General features: G+C 36.7%; 1 protein-coding gene across 8 annotated transcripts in view; it reads right to left on the bottom strand.

Annotated features, from left to right (window-relative positions):
* Window positions 1-20,763, bottom strand: part of LOC129718538 (titin-like) — a 219,263-nt gene that overhangs the window by 130,657 nt on the left and 67,843 nt on the right. For all 8 annotated transcript variants that reach the window (XM_055669404.1, XM_055669406.1, XM_055669405.1 and 5 more), the window contains exon 2: window positions 6,992-7,250. In XM_055669404.1, the coding sequence (XP_055525379.1) occupies window positions 6,992-7,060 (69 nt within the window). In that variant the 5' untranslated portion in view covers window positions 7,061-7,250. The remainder of the gene's footprint in view (window positions 1-6,991; window positions 7,251-20,763) is intronic.

Below are 20,763 nucleotides of genomic sequence, written 5' to 3' on the forward strand. Positions count from 1 at the left end.
ATGGCACTTAACACTAGTGTGCATACTTCGACAAGTTTCACTCCGTTTTTTATAACACACGGACATGAATTTTTCGAAGCGGGAATCGACCACAAACTAGAACGCACTAACGAAAAATTAACTCCCGAGCAACTGCACGAACGTCGTGAGAAAATGTTTAATCGCATCTTCGAGACCGTACGCAAAAATCTTGATAAGGCACATGCATCATCTCAGCATCGGTACAATTTACGCAGCCGCCGGTTCGCGAAATCGTTCGTTGAAGGACAGTTGGTATATCGTAAAAATATGAAACCGTCCAGCGCAGCGAATAATTATAACTCGAAGTACGGGCCACAGTATCTACCGTGCCGAGTGAAGGCAAAGCTAGGCTCTTCCTCCTATGAGTTAGAGGATCTGACCGGAAAAAGTCTCGGCGTTTGGCCAGCGGTACATTTGAAACCCGGTTGACTCGAAAAACTTCGCGAATATGTTCTCCGTGTCAAAAAAAAAAAAAAAAACAAACAAACACACACCCGCACTGCCATCATCGTGTATTCTTGGTTTCTTGGTGAAAATTAGATTTTCCTCTACGCTTAGTTTGCCGTCATTGCTTCATCCATCCAATTTTCGGTACTTGTTTTGGATCCTTTATTCGTTTAACCCTACAAAAAAGAAAAAAAACTAACTATTATGCAGTTATACTTACCAAAATTTCTTTTCGCTCCGTTCTTTGCTGGAGCGAGTAACCACGTTTGTAGATCGAGTCGAGATTCATGTTGAGAAAATTTTGACAGTACCAGATAACATTTAGTCGACTATGGTAGGTTGTGTTTGACTATGAGGTAGTCTGCGCACGTACGCAGCCAAGTCGACTATGCACTCTCATTTGTGAATAGTAACATTCTGCGTACTTCTGCTTTTTTCCTCATTAGTTGAGGGAGTTTTGAAGCTCGTGAAGAGTGAACTAGATCACATTGTGTATCATGTTTCTGATACGAATAATAATAAAAATAATAATTATAGGGCGCCCTAGCATAATATCTGCACAACAACAAATAGGTTACTAGTTTCGGTTGGAAAGTGTATTTGTGTGAAAGAGAGAATAAGGTTGTTGTGTGTGTGTGTAGAAGAATGAATGAGATGAATGAGTGAACAAGTGGAAGTGGTTTTGGGTGTGAAGTGTAAATGGAAAAAGAGAATGAATGAGATGAATGATATAATGGCGAACGTAGTGTTGAATGCGATATAGGAATGTGGAATAATATGAATGACATGAGACCGCGTGAGCGAGATAGGATTAAAACAATAATTAATAATGTGGTCCAAATAAAATAAAGTTTGCGACAAAAGAGATAGAAAAAAACAAATGATGTTTAGTTGTAATTAAATTGAGTAAGGTAAAACGGTACTGTTTGGCATTTCTACTCAACATGATGAGCGGCGACGGGAAAGGCGGTTATCTGACGCAACTGCTAGATTCGAAACGAATTAAACCATTTATACTGATAGTTGGAGAGTTTTGATTGATTCTGATTTTGACACTTCTCGGATAGAGTATTTGGGTGGCCAGGCTCACCGCTGTAGTGCCCAATACAACTCGTTGGAAAGAGCTCCTCTGGCCTTCGGACAAATCATTCAACGAGTAGTACTGGTACTGCAGAGGAAGTAGTCGCATCTGAGGAGGATGGACAGGCTCACTGCTTTAGGATCAGGCGATTCGTGAGAAAGAGCTCCTCTGGCCTACGGAAAAATCATCTCACGAATGGAGCTGGAACTGAAGGAAAAGTAGTCGCATCTGAGGAGGATGGACAGGCTCACTATTCTAGTATCACACAATTAATGGGAAAGAGCTCCTCTGGCCTTCAGAAAAATCATCCCTGAAATTGCACTGAAACTGGAAGAGAAGTAGTCGCATCTGACGCTGACTGAAGGTGGACAGGCTCACTGTCTTAGCATCTTACAATAGGTGGGAAAGAGATCCTCTGATTGCCATGAAAAATCATCCCACAAATTGCACAGACGCTAAGAGAGAAGTAGTCGCATCAGAAGTCGATACTCGAAAAAAAAAAACTTCCAGTTTTTTTTTATCCGGTTCCGGGAAAATTGTGACGCAATTTTTGCAACGGTCACAATATAATCCTTTGGTCACTGGGTCGGCTAGATCGTTACATGTATTTATATTGTTAATAGTTTAAGTGTAAAAATTGTTGTCAGTAAATGTTTAAGCTAGAATTATTTGTCAACGCTCCATAGTTTTATGTTTGAGTTATGTTTAATTTTTGCTTAATAGCCACGGGTGGTGTCATTAGAGTTAAGGTTTGTAAATATTCGATTCATTTGGTCAAACGTCATTTTTTTCTCTTTAATATTATATATATATAAATTTGCGTTTCTCGTAATTAAAAAAAAAATATGATGCTAAAAATCTATTAAATAAATTTTCATGTAACTAAATTTAAAATAAAATATGTATTGGTAAAACGAAACAAGCGTTAGTATACAAAACAAAATGCATGTGTTCTAAAATTAGAATAAAATTCTATATTCAACCCTGACACCAACCCAAACAAAAACGATAAAAAAATTGTAAACCCTTAAACTCTGATACGGCGAGAAGGACAGGGCGGTGCGATGCGAGGCAGGGAGGGTCTGCGATGGAAAGCGGACTGTTAAGGGATAAAAGGGGGCGGACAACAGACTCTCGCTCTCTTGATAATATTTCACCCGGAGGTGTAAGTTGTGTGTGGCCAACCAAGGCAAGTTATTCGACAAAGTTAGTGTCGTGTGTGCTCGAAAACGCCATTTCGTTCGTTGGCGGTACTTTTACGCCATTTTGGGACATCAAGCCTATGCAACCAACCGGTGGGAAGAAATTCATCGTGCCCGCAACTCCTCCGGTGAATTGGCTGCTCGTCATTAGGCCAATATTCGCCAGTAAATCCAGCAATCATCGGCCGTTCGTCATCAGGCCAAGACTGGCTGAAAATCCGAGATTTCCTGTACCTGAAGCGGGACGCCGCTGCGTCCGTTGCATCACGGAGACAACTTCAACAACGAGCATCGATCATCGTTCCGGAGCCCCCTCGCATTCCTTCAGTCGACCAACCAGCCCAGCAGCCAACAGCACGCGGTGTGCTGAAGCAACGATTTTTCATCAATATGCGCAAGTAAAATTTACCCCACTTACTAACAATAGTGTTTAATACAAACAGTTTAAAATAAACATGTCTGGTCTAGTAACGAAATTTAACTGTTTTTTCTAAGTTCTTTGCTTGTTTCTGCTTGAAATATTCGTTAAATTTTCACTCAGTGACCATAGGTGGGTTGAAAGTCCGCCCAGTGAATTATCCACCAGGAGACCAAAAGTGACGACCCAGAGCGGGCAAGTATTCGAGTCGCGAAAACGTACGAGAAATTGTAGTAGAAGTTACTCAATACGTAACAGAGTAGCGTTAGCGTGTGTATGTGTGTGTGAGTAGCCCATGCGTGTGTGTGTGTGTGTGTGAGTAGCGTATGTGTGTGTGAGTAGCGTGTGTGTGTGAGTAGCGTGTATATAGCGTGTGTGTGTATACCGTGTATGTGTGTATAACATGTGTGTGCAAAAATGTATTCATCCGAGGTAAATTTATTTATGACAGAATACTTTTATAGACAACAAGTTAATTATTCTTCCTATTAGCTTGTATGCTATGGTTTATGTGTTTTTTTGTGAAGTGTTCATAGATTATTGTGTATGGTATTTGTACGTTTGGTGTGTGTTATATACTATGGCTATTGCAGAATTAAATCTTTACACCCACCATAGTCCCACGTCAAGCCTACGTTTGTACACTCAAGCACATATCCTTTAACTTTTTTTACGCCTTTTCTGTTCTTCCGACTCCATATTCGCAACGATTACACTAGCAGCTGAGTGCAACTTACGCAGTGTCAACAAAACACATTGAACAAATTTCACCCAAATGGTCAATAGAAAATACCCAATGAGTTACAGCCATTTGGAAATGATGCAATTCGATTCCGTCCACCCTTTACCCTAATGATTTCTATTAATTTTAAGTAAAAAAGCCTGGCGCACGCCATTGCGGTCTCGATCAACTAGATTAGTTGACAGAATTCGTTATCGATATTGTTTTCGGCACATTTTGCATGTTGAAGGATACCCAGTCAACCACAAATCGTATATCTATGCATGAAAACTATCGCAAATGTAGTTCAACGAAGTCGAAATCGTATAACACGCTTTTTATCATGCGTAGAAATTCATCTTTAATTGTATATCATGGTGGAGTCTTACCGATTTACGATTGTAGACTCAGAGTTGTAAGACAGTGTGAAACAAATCACTTTCTATCGGATATTATCGTATATAAATACGTATATCGATTGCATATTCATTATTACTCAGTACGTATATCGCCTCCAAAATAGTACGTATATGCTGTTTTTGCGCATCAATTGCGAATTTGTATGATATATATGAGTGCGGATATTGGAATCAAAACATTATTATACATATGAAAATGTTGACTGGGTAAGTACAACGATACACCGTTCCCCAATGCTGAGTCGAGAAAATTTCCAGCTCGAAAAGATCCTCGACCTGACCGGGAATCGAACCCGATATCACTACCGTGAGGGAGAGCTAGCCGACCGACATCGCTAACCAAGGGGACCACATTAGTTTTAATTTTAAGTATCACATGCTAAAACCACAGTTCCTATAATCATAAGCGAAACTTATTTAATCCAGTAAATCTCATATTCATTCGAATTAATGATTTTGTATCACTGGCGATTATTCTTCTAACAATTTCGCGGGATATAACAGATATGGTCATTCGGTCTCCTTTTATAGTTTTACTGAACAATAAACAATCGAGAAAGAGTTTCCGTGAAGACCTCGCACGCGAGTGAGAAAATTGAAAGCAACTTCTTGTATGGAAGAATACATTTACGATGTCATTTCTTCATTGTATAATAGTATAAAATAAGGTGACGTCATTATCACGTTTTGTCACACATTTATGGCCCCAACTAGGAAAAGTTTGTCATGTCATGGTACACCCCCTCCGCGTGAAAGAATAAAAACAAAATCAATCGAAAATTCTTTTCAATCAATCCCCCCAAACATAAAAGTAGCCTCAACCCCATCTACCTCATTAATCGTCCCTCTACGCATGTATATTACTGTTATTTGTCAAATGATGCATCTTGTATATCCTACGTTTCATCGAAACGTCAATCGAAACAAGAAATTGTGAATGAAAAAACTGATAAACTGAGCAATTCTCCAAATCATTTTTTCCAATGTTTGTTTTGCTAAGAATCAAATCCGACATTTTTTGTTACCGATTTTATGGCTACAAGTTGAGAGTAGATGTTTACCTCAGAATTAATCGTTTTGCAAATTTGTGAATATATTAAATAGGTAGCATTTGACCTTTCCGTTGGTGAAAAAAATTCCGACGGGACTTGCAGGGAAGGTTACAAAATAATGAAATCGGCTTTCAAAATCACTTTTTTTTAAATAATCTATGATTTTTTTATGCATTCAACATTTGAAATAATGCAAAACGTTCTAGTTATCTTATAGGTTATCTCCCGAAAAAGGTATATAATATTTATATAATATATATTTTTCAATTTCAATTTTTTATGTCACCTAAACGCATTTTTAAACTGACCAATTAATTGAAGAATAACTCCTAAAATAACAGTTTAATGTAAGTGATAAAGCGACGATGGATGCCGGGACACCATAAGGGTTTGTTTCAACTGAAATCAATCCAAAATAATGAAAACCATATATTTTGGATGCCACAGATTAGGCCAGTTTTTTTGGTCAAATATCGCTATGTGCGGTATCCATTTATGCGCGGTTACACGTATGCCATTCGCTTTTGTTTATTAGATCATGTATCAATTTATGGTAAAAAATATCACATGTTGAATAATCCTTCCAGCCGGTGACTTCTGGCTGGCCATCCATCCATCAGCATACCACAACACATTAATTCAATAGTACAATGAGCTGAGCATATTGCTCGCACCGCGCAACCTCATTCGGAACGTCAATTTGCGTGGCGTCTCGGGTCCTACATATCGATGACGCCGTCGATTACGCGGTGCAGTACCCGATTACCATATTTAACCACTGCGCTCCGTGGTCAGTAGTGTGGCTCTGCGAGTCTGACCGTGTAATGCAGTTGGGGGTGAGCACCCGAGTGCTATTAAATCGGTATAGAAAAAGCCTTTTCTACACTGCTACTATATCTGATTCAGCGTCTATTAACGGCGGGCCTTCTGCTGCCGTCGGTTTACTGTTCTGTTCTACCGCAAAATGCGGCCCATTCAATTGATGCATTGTATCATAAAACTTACAAATTGATGGAGTAGGAAAGTTACTCCATTGAGTTCCTGTATTTTTTTCATATATCGAGACAGCACATAAACGACGCGGTAACGTCCCTGACATCTGCTTGGAGTTCAGCACCAAGAACACGATAGTCAGCTCATTAGGACCTGGAGTAATCAACGATGACGTGACGCGGCGCCGCGCCAGTCGTCGCGAATGGAAGGCAAACCATATTCCTTATAAGGGAATCGACCAAGCATCGCTCAACGTATAAAAAAAAACAGTTGAAATGTATTACAAAAACTGAACTTGTTTCCGTCCGTCGGTTGGTTTTTACGCCGCAGATTGATCAGTATTTGTTGCATGTAAGAAGTTGGTAACTAAGAGTGCCGCTCAAGGACGTCCTATTTTGTTATTTGCGATCTTTTTCCGAGAGTGTCACTCTACCCAAATATGAAGCGAATAAATTATACGCTAACATGGCGCAAAACATGTAGCACAAACTCATCATATCAAGAATAGTTATAAACAATTATTCATCCGAACACCCACAATCGTTTCATATTGTGTCGCGTGCCGCAGACAGAAATTTGCAACGCAAGTAGGTAGAGCATATGCACACGAGTAAGTAAATATTTACCGAACACTTACCAGTTTCCGGAGCAGGTCCTCATCTTTGATCGTGGTAATGTCGATGTTGGCCGCTAGCTCGGCGGACATGGTGACTTTGTTGACGGTGTCCAAGCAAAAAAGAGAACGAACGATCTCAACAGGACCACCAGCGCTTGTTGAAGTGCGATAATTAACTTGTCACCCGAATGTGTTTTTTTTTGGCGTACAGGACGAGCACTTCACTTAGCCGTAGTGTGTGATGACAGTACTTGCATGGATGGCACGGAATAATCTGAATCTAGAAACGATACAAAAAAATATAATGATTTTATTTTCGTCAAAAAAATTTCGTTGTTTTTTGCTGATAACTGGTATGAACTAGAGTCTAGACAGACAGCGAAATCTCACGTGAATTAGGAATGAGATTATCAGGAATTCGATTCACGACGCCTGACAAGCGTACGACAACCGGTTCCGAGCTGAACTCCAAAAAACATCTTAACAATGCAACAGGATCAGACAAGTCACGGTTTTGTGCAAAAAACGTGCCGTAGATTGAGACAGAGATATTGAGTTGAGCTTTGAATATAATCATGTGCAAACAACGTGATAAGGTTTTTTGATTCTTGATTTTTTTGTTCACTTTGTACATAACGTGGAATGTTGCTAACAAACAAACAGCCAAAAATATTCAGAAATTCGTTTGTGTTAGGACAAAAAAAGACGAAAAACCGGATGAAACCAGGAGTCAGAACAGTTCCAAATACCTTCCAAATAGGTACCTAGAGGAAATTTGGATTGCAAGGTAAGTAATATGGCTGGATTTTTTTCGCCTGTTCAACTTTCGAAAGTTCTTTCCAGCTTATATACACTTTTCATGATTTTCCCGTTTTTGTTTTCTATTTTTGACATTTTAAATTCCGCGCTTTTTGATACTTTGAAGGTTTAACTGAAAATTATAAAAAAAAAATTAAAATTGACACAAATTGGAAACACACATATAGTAAAAAGGTGGTTTGAAAAGCTGTTAGATTCCTTTGCAGGAGTAGATCTTTCCAAATCCTTGCCTAGATCCGGATATTATACACAAAAAATCGGTTGCTCCAGGTTAGTAACGTTGATCAGTCAGCTGTCACGTAGACACCACAAGATTATATTCAAAACCAGACGGTGGCGATGGGTTCAAATCGCATCGTCGAAAAAACTTATGCTAAAATCGAATGCTAATTCACACACCCCGCGGGTTTGGAACTCATATTTCAAGACACAGGTAAAAAAAAAGTAATTTAGAAGCGAATTTATGGTAAACCTGTTGCTCACAGCAACAATACTGTGTAGCTAGACGACAAAAACGAAACATCTGTTACGGAATATAGTGTGAATAATAACGCACTGTAGCACAACTGGACTGGACTTCGAGAGTCCAGTCTTTGACCCACCGAGAAAAGTTATTCCATGATTCAGTCATTAGAGCAAAGCCACGCTCAAACTGGAAAAAAGATAGATTGAAGCTTATTGACTATTCTTGTGATTTTTGATGCCCCTAGCAAAGATAACTTCTTCAAAGACCTAAATAAGTTTTTTCCATAATATCTTCGCTCTTGGAACTTTCCATTCTGTGAATGCTGTCGCGTTCAAAAAAAAAATTCTCGCTCGCTTGAATCACCGCTGGCATTGTTGAAATGCAAAAAAAACGTTTGCTTTGTGATTCGGCTGGTATTTTCAAGGCCTAAGTGTTGATCGTCTCTCGAACTGGCCGCTAATGAAATGAAGAAAGTAAATAGAATTCTTTCAAGCGTGTTTTAAAATAAACAAATAAACACAATAATATAAGTTAAAAAGTAATTCGAATTTCAGTTTTGAAGTATTTTTTGTAGCGTTACTCGTGTTTTGTCACATATGAGGAAGAGGGGGTAAAAAAGTTGGATTTTGTGTTTTTGTACTTCGTAATTAATGAAAATTGCCAAGGAAAAATGTGAAGTACTATAACTAAAATACAACCAAATTGATTTCAGGGAACAAAATCAAATTTAAATTGACAGGAATCAAGAACACTTAATAGCAAACAAAAAATGAGAAAAAGCCTTCAGACTCCTTTACAGGAATAGCTCTTTTGGAATTCATACATAGAGCTGGCGGTTTGTGACTACAAATCATATTAATGAATGTCAGAATATATTTTAGAAAAAAATTGGTTGAATTCGGTTAGTAACCCGGCTGCTCGAGACGTGATTATGGAATTCATCAGGATAAATAAAGTTATGAAAATCATGTAGCTCATAGCAACAGTAACTTATACCTAAACGTCATAGGCAAAACATCTGATATGAGACATAGTCACGGTGTCTTTGGTGGAAGAAACTTATTCAAAAAAATTAGCTTTCGAATAACGAGTATTAGAGCGAGACACCGGGTGTGAGGGGACTCGTCCATTTTTATATTTCTTGAAGAGTAACTTTTAAAAAGAAGTTCTTGGTAATGAAATCATTGACATATTAAATCGAAACTACGTCAAAGTTAACTGTTTACCTAAGCACTGAAGAAGCCGCAAAGGAAAACGAAAACGGACGAAGAAAATTGTCTAATTAAAGTTCACAGATTTTCGTTATGCTTGGTGAAGTATTAGGAACAATCGTACAACTGACCTTGTTTACTCGACCCCGTTCCTTACAACGCTAACGCGGATTAACCTGCACGTGTGTATGTGTTACTGTGTCGCTGTTCGTCGCTACCTGCTGCCGCCACGAGCATGTTATCGCTATCAAATGATATATAGAGTAGAGGGTTTCTATGTCTACCTTTGCCCACGTGTTTGGCTTCGCAAACTGAATACATTATCCGCGAGCGAAAATATTTTTTTAGACTTATTCATATCAAAAGCAGACAAACGTTGTATTTTTTATCAATTTGTTTGCTGTTAGAAAATTCCAGTTTTACAAATTAAAATGAAAGGTAAAACGGTTAGAAAAACGTGGGAATTTTAAAATTCGAAATGGAAATACTATCGTAACTGATTCCGTGGAACTACGAAGGCTCGCTTTCGAGCATTTTACGCGTGTTTTCCAGTCAACCGAAACCGGTGCGAACAGTTCATCCACCGAGGACTCTTTGAATTACATAAATAGGCATTTAACAGATGATGACCAGGAAAATTTAATGAGGCGATTCTCCGACGAAGAATTAAAATCTGTTTTACTACGTTGCTCTAAAAAGAAGTCTCCTGGACCAGACGGGCTCACCTATGAGCTGTACCTTAAAAATTTTGACTGCTACAAGGACGACTTAGTTCAAATTTTTAATTCATATTTTAGATGGAACAGTTATACTTCCCAAAAATTTTTCCGATGGAATTATAACGCTTATTCCTAAAAGCAGCTCCAATAGATCGAGCTTTGACGATTACCGTCCAATTAATTTACTTAACTGTGACTACAAATTGTTTATGAAACTGCTTGCTGAACGTATCAAGAACTTTCTCGAAAAATTGCTTGGTCCAGGGCAAACTGCTTGTGTACCTAAGCAGTCTTGTGGAAACAATTTAAAGGACCTTAGAAGATTAATAACAAGAACTTGCGAAACAAAACGATTTAAAGGCTGCATTGTCAGTTTAGACTTAAATAAAGCTTACGATAGGGTAAATCACGACTATTTGTGGAAGGTGCTAAATAAGTTTAATTTTCCTCAGGCTTTTATTAATTGTATACAAACTATTTATAGAAGTGCATCATCTCAAATTTTAATTAATGGATTTCTTTCGCAAGAAATAAAAATTAATTGCTCTGTTCGACAAGGATGTCCTATGAGTATGGTGCTCTTTGTTTTGTACATAGAGCCTTTATTAAGACAAATAGCTGACAGCATACCAAGTGTACTTGTTTATGACAAGTTCATAAATGTATTTGCTTATGCTGACGATATTGTTGTTTTCGTTAAAAATAATGCTGAATTTGATATCTTGTTTTCGATCCTTGAATCTTATGGTTTAGTGGCCCAGATCCGTTTAAATTACCACAAGTCTAGTTTTCTACGTTTGAATAATCCTAATGTAGGTCCACAACGCATATGTGAAGTTGAAACTTTAAAAATTCTAGGGGAAATATTTCAAAAAACATGGAGCTCAATGGTTAATGCTAATTACGGAAGGTTAGTGACAAATATTAAAGCCGTAATGAAACTTCATAACGTTCGTCAGCTTAATACCATAGAAAGTAGCATAGTTTTGAACACCTTTGTGTTATCCAAATTGTGGTATGTGGCTCAAATAATCCCACCATCAAACCAACATCTCGGGCAAATCAAATCAGCTTGTGGAAAATTCGTTTGGACTAGTCTAATATTTAAATTAAATAGGAACCAACTATACTTGGATTTTAAAAAAGGTGGGCTACGGTTAGTTGACCCAGAAGCTAAAGCAAAGTCATTATTTCTACAAAATATTTTCTTTACTAATGAAAGTAATATGGAAGAGCATTACTTGTTGAACGATAATATCCGTAACAAGATTTCACGCAACGCTCGTGAGTGGTTGACTGAAGGTGTTTATTTAAAAGAAAACTATAATCTTAATACCACCCATCTTAGGTATGAGTATTTTATTGACAAAAACAGACAGATTCCAGCAAGTGAAACAAAATTGCCACTTGATTGGGAAAATATATGGGAAAACATAAGTTCTAAATTTTTACCATTTAATGATCGCGCCGAATTATTTTTGTTCGTCAATGATCTGGTGGCAAATAAAGAAAAGTTGATGGCCTACAACATTGGTCATCTTAATAGTACAATTTGTGGAAAATGTGGTTTAAATGACACTAACGAGCATCGATTAAAGCTTTGTCCTAAAGCTAAAATGGTTTGGGACTGGTGTACCAACATGGTTCGTCAAAGGATGAAATTAAATATAAGCGATTCAGAAGTCATTCTGCAATATGTTATTCCAGCTACTGCGAAGAAAAGGAAAGCTGCTTTGTGGTTAACGGCTAAAGCAATTTCATTCAATTTAAGGGGTTTGGAACCATCGCTATTTGTATTTAAAAAAGAAATCCGAGAAATAAGATGGAATAAAAGGAAAATGTTCAACGCGGAATTCGGGAATTCCCTAAATATTTGTTGATGTTATTGGTCGAAAAATTCGACTTGTCATAGCTTAAGAACTGTAACTGTATTTTTGTACTATATAATTGTAACACGAACTTATATTTATATTCAATAAAAAAAAAAAGGTGTAGATTTTAGATCTTATACCATATGATTGCAATGGTCGTATGGTCAATATGAGATGTAAGTTGTACCGGAAAATTAATGCAGTCTAGTGTGCCTTATTTTGATTACACTATAACTTTATTATTAACGTGGTAATAAAAAAATGATAGTTATGTATTGTGTTTCTCATGAAACTGGATTTCTATAAATATCTTTCCACGCAACCATATTTGTGTTAGGGTTATATGCATTGTTTGACTGTTATTATATTGTGATTTCGGTCAAAAAGACAGTTATAACAACAGCGAGAAATGGTGCAAATCGAACAAATTCAAAAACTTTGCGTATTGCAGCATGTTGATTTCATTGTAAAAAAACCTAAATCAATCCACCTAGCGGTCAGACCCAGCCTTTCTCATTCAAACTAATTATTTGTAAAAATAGATTTACATGAACGCTTCAATCCAATAAATGTATATTCACTTTAGGGGTTCTAAAAATTGATGTTGTAATCTATACATATAAAAATTCAGTCCGGTCTGTCTGTCTGTCTGATCCATATAGGCTCGAAAACTACCGAACCGATCGGCGTGAAACTTTGTATGTAGGGGTTTTTGGTGCCGATAAAGGTTCCTATGATAGTTTGAGACCCCTCCCTCTTCTGGAAGGGAGGGTCCCATACAAATGAAACACAAATTTCTGCCCATCTCGAAAACTAATCTACTAAATGGAACCAATTTTGGCAGGTAAATGTTTTTAGTGGTAAAAATATGTTCATAATGTTTTGACACCCCTCCTTCTTTCGGAAGGGAAGGATGCCATACAAATGAAACACAAATTTCTGCACATCCTGAGAACTGACCAACTGAATGGGACCAAATTTGGCAGGTGAATATTTTTAGAGGTAACAAATATGTGCATAATGGTTTGACACCCCTCCCTTTTCTATGAGGGAGAGGTACCATACAAATAAAACACAATTTTCGCACAGCTCAAGAAACAATCAAGAAAATACAACCAAATTTGGTATGAGAATGTTTCGAGAGTTAACAAATATGTCCCTCTTCTGGAAGCACATATTTCTGCACAAATTTCTGCACATCTCGCGAACTAATCAACTAAATGGAACCATATTTGGTGATTGAAAGTTTTCAGTGGCAACAAATATGTTCCATAATTGACCTCAGGTAACATTTTGGATTGTAAGATGGCAACATACGGTTTCTGGAAAACAGCCGAAAATGGCCGATTTCCACCTAATATAATAATATCCGGATCTAGAATAATACACAGGAGCTCAAATCGACCACAGATACCATTTTGAATTCTAAGATGGCGACTTCCGGTTTCTGAAAAACAGCTGAAAATGACCAAATACCACCCAATATGAGTATCTCCGGGGCCAGAATGTTGCAAGAAGCTAAAAATTGACTTCAGACACCATTTTGAATTCTAAGATGGCAACTTCTGGTTTCTGGAAAACAGCCAAAAATGGCCGATTTCCGCCAAACAAGAGTATCTCCGGAACTAGAATGATACACAACAGCTGAATTCGATCACAGACCCCATTTTGGATTCTAGGTTGGCGACTTCCGGTTCCTGGGAAACAGCCGAAAATGATCGAATAACACTCAATATGGGTGTTTCTTCAATCAGAATGACGCTCAGATGTCAGAAATTATCTTAAATACCATTGTGAAATCCAAGACGGTGACTTCCGGTTTGTGAAAAACATCCTAAAATAACCAATCAGGCACCATTTTGAATGGCTTAATGGCAACTTCTAGGAAACAGTCGAAAATGACCAAATAATACTCAATATGGATATCGAGATGTTGCATAGAAACCAAACATTGACGCTGGACACCATTTTGAATTTAAAGACGACCACTTCTAATTTCTGGAAAACAACCAAAATAACTAAATACCTCCCAATATGAGTATTTCCGGTGTCAGATTGATGCCAGAAAATCTGCTGAAAATGACCGAATACCACCCAATATGAATAAATTCAGAATTAAGGCGATGTACAGAAGCCAAAAGTCGAGAATGTTGTCATTTCGATAAAACCAATCATTTCAAACGATTTGTTATTTGACTTTGATCATATCCTATGGCCGATTCTCCGTGCATTTTCAGACTTTAAACACATCGCAAGGAATCAACGAATTTGGAACGTTCAAATAGTACGATACCACATTCAAATTATATAAAAACAATATCGCACGCTGGCCTGGGGGGCTAATGCGGTCTCGATCAACTAGATTAGTTGAGAGAATTCGTTATCGATATTGTTTTCGGCACAGTGCTTTTCAGCTCGAAAAGATCCTCGACATGATCGGGAATCGAACCCGATATCACAACCGTGTGGGAGAGCTAGCCGACCGACATCGCTAACCACAGAACCACGGGGACCACTTTAAATTATCACAAATCACAAATATCGATCAAAGCAGGTATCGTTTTAAATAGTTTTTGAATTTCTTTTCTTTCCATAACTTTTGAGCCACATAACAAATTGTTATGAAATTTGTTAATTGTAAGTTTGAGAGATGGCTCGTACGTATGACACTAGTTATGTTCAAATAAGTCATGTAATCTTTGAGATAATAGACTTTCGTTGTTTTATTAACAATTTCATAACGATTACTTAAGTTCGATTATAATAAAATGAAATGGGAACGTATAGGGCAGCCAAACTTTGAAACCACGTGTTCAATCATAATTCATCAGTTAACGCTTAACTAGTCCACTTGTCTGATATTAATGTTGATCAATTCGGTTGTGTAGTTTCTGAGATAATGAAGTTTCGTGATTTTCACATTTCGGTACATTACAGACGAAGTTACAGTTCGATTACAGTAAAATTCAATAGGGTGTTATAAGGCAGCTATACTTATCAATTGAAACTAATTTTGTGGAAATCGGTTCAGCCATCTCTGAGAAAAGTGAGTGAGTCCAAGTAGTCGTCGGAATATGTTCCTTTTCATAGCTGGATTTCACATTTTTAAACATAACAGGCAAAGTAATAGTCCGACTGCAAAACAAATCAATAGGGTCTTATGGGACAATTAGACCTTCCATTCGACACTGACTTAATGAAAATCGGTCCAGCCATCTCTGAGAAACATGAGTGAGATTAAACAGTCTTCAGAACACGTTTCTTTTCGTAACTTTTGAACCACTAGCTCAATCTTTATAAAATTCAAAAGTTAAGGGTTTTTCAGAGAGCCCGTTCATTTGAAACCAATTTTGCTCAAATCGGTTGTGTGGTTTTAGAGATAATGATGTTTCATGATTTTTACATTTTGATACATAACCTCTAAACTATAAATCCGATTACAATAAAATTTAATAGGGTCTTATGGGACAACAAGACCCTTCATTTGCAATTAATTTCATGAAAATCGGTCCAGCCATCTCTGAGAAAAGTGAGTGAGAATAGAAATCTGCACATACACACACACACACACACACACACACACACACACACACACACACACAAACACACAAACACACACACACACACACACATACACACATACACACACACACATACAGAAAATGCTCGAGTCGAGTGATATATGCCATTCGGCCCTTTGGAGCACTTTTATATCTTCGGTTTTGCAAGTGATTGCTATACCTTTCTAGGAGAAAGGCAAAAATACTGAAAGTCTTTTTGCCTTTCTCCTAGAAAGGTATAGCAATCACTGGAAAAACCAAAGGTATAAAAGTGGTCTCAATGGCCGAATGTCATATACCACTCGACTTCTTTCGACGAACTGAGCATTTTCTGTATGTATGTATGTGTGTATGTGTGTGTGTGTGTGTGTGTGTGTGTGTGTGTGTGTATGTGCAACTTTTTTTCTCACTCACTTTTCTCAGAGATGGCTGGACCGATTTTCATAAAATTTATTGCAAATGAAAGGTCTAGTTGCGCCATAGGTTGCTATTGAATTTCATTGTAATTGGATTTTTAGTTTTGAGGTTATGTATCAAAATGTAAAAATCACGAAACATCAATATCTCAGAAACCACACAACCGATTTTAATAAAATTGATTTCAAATGATCGGGCTGTCTCCAGAACCCTTAACTTTTGAATTTCGTAATGATTTAACATATGGTTCAAAAGTTATGTAAAGAAAAGTTATCCTGAGGTTGTTTAAACTCACTTATTTTTCTCAGAGATGGCTGAACCGATTTTCACAAAACTAGTGTCAAATGAAAGGTCTAGTTGCCCCATAGGTTGCTATTGAATTTCATTGTAATCACATAATGAAAGTAAACATATTGACTTTCTCCTAACGATCACTGGCTGATCAAAAGGTAGAAAAGTGATCAAAATGGCCAAATGTCATATACTACTCGACTCAGTTCGACGAATTTTCTATCTGCATGTATGCATGTATAGGTGTATATGTTTGTGTGTGGGTGTGTACGTGTGTATGTGCACTTTTTTTTCGCACTCACTTTTCTCCGAGATGGTCTGATCGATTCTTTCTATCTTGGTGTCAAATGGAGGGTCTATTTGCCGCTTAGGTTGCTATTGAATTTCATTGTAATCAAACTTTTGTTTTTGGCGTCAGAATGTAAAAATCGCTCTTATATCTCAGAAGCTACGAACATAGTTGAATTCAAATTAATGGGCTTTTAAACCCTTAAACAATGAATTTCATAATGTTTAAACATGTGGTTTGAAAGTTATAGAAAGAGACGTAACCAGCAGACTGTTTAAAACTATAGCTACGATCAAAATATGTGGCCTTAACATCATTTAAATTTGATATTGTACTATTTCAATGTTTGCGGCCTTGCTCAGAATTGAAATTGAAATAAAAAGTCATTTCTATCATTTCATTTTTTGCCCTTCTCCTAGAAATCATATATATATATATATATATATATATATATATATATATATATATATATATATATATATATATATATATATATATATATATATATATATATATATATATATATATATATATATATATATATATATATATATATATATATATATATATATATATATATATATATGATATCATTCGACTCAGTTCGACAACGGGCTACCTATAAAACCCTTAACTTTTGAATTTTATGAAGAAACGTGTTCTGGAGACTATTTAATGTCACTCATGTTTCTCAGAGATGGCTGGACCGATTTTCATAAAATCAGTGTCATATGGAAAGTCTTGCTGCCCCATAAGACCCTATCGATTTTTTTTTGCAAACGGATTATTACTTTGCCTGTTATGTTTAAAAATCTGAAATCCAGCTATGAAAAGAAACATATTCCGAAGACTACTTGGACTCACTCACTGATGAATTACGATTGAACACGTGGTTTCAAAGTTTGGTTACCCTATACGTTCCCTTTTCATTTAATTGTGATCAAACTTAAGCAACCGTTATGTATTAAATTGTTAAAACAACGAAAGTCTATTATCTAAAGTATTACACGACTTATTTGAACTTAACTAGAGTCATACAAACGAGTCATATCTCAAACTTACAAATAACAAACTTCATAACAATTTTATACGCTGTTCAAAAGTTTTGGAAAGAGAAGAAATTCAAAGACAATTGAACACTATACGTGCTTTGATCAATAAATATATCATCAACGTTCCCGGTTTCGCTCGTGATTAAATTGTTCGAAATTAACAGTAATTTCTTTTATTTCGCTATTTCTTATGCACTAACATTACGTCAAATTTCATATTTTATACTTCAATTACAACATCAAAATTTTAGGACCCAAAGAGTGAATTTAAATATCATTATTGGATTTAATTATTTATGTAAATCTATTTTTACAAATCATAAGTTTGAATGAGAAAGGCTGAGTCTGACCGCTAGGTGGATTAATTTAGGTTTTATTTTGTCAAACACTAAAAAATTAGCAAGAATTGCATGAATACTAGTTATGTAAAAATCTCAAGCAATAGGAGCGCCTTTTCTCACACCGGAGTGATCAACTGCGGCTTACAATACTTGGCATTTCCATGGTCCATGATCTGTCTGCATGGCGGTGGCTTGTCGCTAGTAACTTAAACGGTGTGCACAATTTTGGCCTTTATTTCTAACAAATACCAAAAATATACTTATATTCCGAAGTGTCTTCTGCATATAATCATATACCTAATTTTGTCCAAAACTGTCTAAAATAAATATAAAATAAAATAACATTCAATAACACTGGTCAACACAGGTGCACCCCAAAAGCTCAAACCGGAAAAAAATGAAAGACGATAGCAATTCAACCATTGCTGTGAATTTTGGTGCTCCTAGCCACTAACTTTTTTCAGAGGCTTAAATGAGTTTTCTCCTTAACATAACGTTGAAACTCTTACTCTTACGTAAGATGACGTGTTTTGGTAAAAGCTAAGGGGACCAGAATTCCATAGGAATGGTTGACTAGCTATAATCTTTTTTTTCCGGTTTGAGCATTTGGAGCTCACTTTTTTATTTTGTTGTCCAGTTAATGCTTTATTTTTGTGCTTTTTTCGAAAAAAAAAATTTATGTTTTGAAGACCCAAATAAAAGTTTAAGTTGCGTATTTTAATTATCTTTACAACAAATGTTATTTTATATGAATAGCTCAATTCAATATTTTTCAATATTTTTTTTGTAATCATTGACGTCAATGTAACAAAAGCTACCAAGACGATTGATAAATCCGTCATTTTTTTTTGTTTTTTTATCAAAAATAAAATAAATGTTTCCGCGTCCAAACATAGTTTTAAATAATTGCAATAAGTATTTCTCTGTTCCGCTTTTTTAACCTTCAAAAAATATAATAAAGTACCTCGGACAGATAAGGAAAGCCCCTTAAGTAAAAATGACCATCGAACTTGTTACATGTCAAATGGCACTGCAAGGTAACGAACTTGGTATCACCTCAATGTTTATCTCCCCCAGAGCAGACGTTGAGCAACAGCTGTTTGATTTAATATAACCACTTCCCTCGCCACGTCTGATTTTGGAAAATGTTAACACTCGTAGCGTAGCTTCCCTCTAATGATAACTGTGCCCCTAAATCTAAAACAGTGCTGGTATAAAGCATCACGAAGCCCATTAGAAAGGGCCACGCAGGCCTTGGTAAATTGGGACAGGGGTTAAAAATTATTATTCTATATACTAGCGTGTCAATGAGATGTACGGCAAAAAATTGACCTTCGAATATCGTTTAGCGGTAGGGCTCAAAAGTTTCGTTTTCTCGAAAAAAGCCCACATGCAAAATTTCAGCTCGATCGAACATCAGGACCACGTGTCTCAAAGCGGTCAAAGTATCAACTTTTTGACCGATGAATTTAATGCCAGGTAGTAGTAATTCATGAAATTGTCGATACCGAATTTTTTTTTTGATGAAAAATTTCTTTAAAAAAAATGTCGAGATCTGGAGTTAGCTCGACAAAAAATATAAAAAATCGAGTTTCTGAGACTTAGAAATTTTCGAGCTGGGAGAGTGAATTGAGTATCAAAATAAGGATTGGAATGAAATCATCACATTATTATTGTGACATATCCTTTATTATGGTATGACACTGCTAGCATATTACAAAAAGATACTACTTCAATATTTCATTCAAATTCGGGTTTATTTTATAACTGTTACCTGGTAAGCTTAAATATTACCTCTTCTATTAAGTATTCAATTTGTCTTTTAAAAAACAATTCGTTGTTCAACCTAATATCGATGCTGATCGCATCTCTGTGCTAACCCTGACAGTGGGAATGAACCACTTTTGACATAACACAGTGGAAAACTGTTTTCACACTGAAAATTTGACGGCCGACAAATTTTAATTAACAACATCCCCGTTTGTTTGTTTCCAAAATATGGCAGAGTGCTCACGCGAGAAAGTGCCAGCCAGTGTGGCCACCGCTACCCCACAAAGACAGCTTTTTACAAGTGATGCCACTGCACCTCCCGCTGACGCTGCCAATACTCGCTGCCGCTACTGCTGCTACCCGCTGCGACTTAGTTGGGACCGTCCTAGTGGCTAAACTAATTGGGTTGATTAATTGATTTATTATAGAGGGACTTTAACCCCAAAAGTTGAAGCAAGCAATTATATAGCCCAAATAGAGCTTTCCCGTTTAACAAGGTATTATTTTCTTTCGACCTTGTTAGTGAGGGTTAGCATTAAACGACCGTTCAGATCAATCGAAATCTGGGTTCAACAAGATTTTACTATTGTCAATAGTACAATAGTTCGAATATTAAAATTACAATTTTCAGCATTTGGGTGGATACGTGGATAATTTTTCAATCGATTGCTGCAAGAACGCAGAAATTTTGTTGGGTGGGAACTAAAAATCTGGAATTTGAAGGCTCTCTTACTCTACAACAAACACGCTCAGAGCAAAATGGGAGTATGTATATGCAAGCTCTCTCCTCTTTATGCCAGTATTTCTTGTTTTTTTTTATACATGCCCAGTTCTGCTCAAAATGGCGTCGAAACATGGAGCATTCCGCAAGTGCATTGTTCATGAACTGCACAACATTTTCGGCAAAATTACCGATGAAAAGTATGTGTTTTGGCCAAATAAAATATCATCACGGTACGTAAGAAAACATACAAACGTTCCTGAACA

Source organism: Wyeomyia smithii, chromosome 1 (assembly GCF_029784165.1).
Source record: "Wyeomyia smithii strain HCP4-BCI-WySm-NY-G18 chromosome 1, ASM2978416v1, whole genome shotgun sequence".
Lineage (NCBI taxonomy): Eukaryota > Metazoa > Arthropoda > Insecta > Diptera > Culicidae > Wyeomyia > Wyeomyia smithii.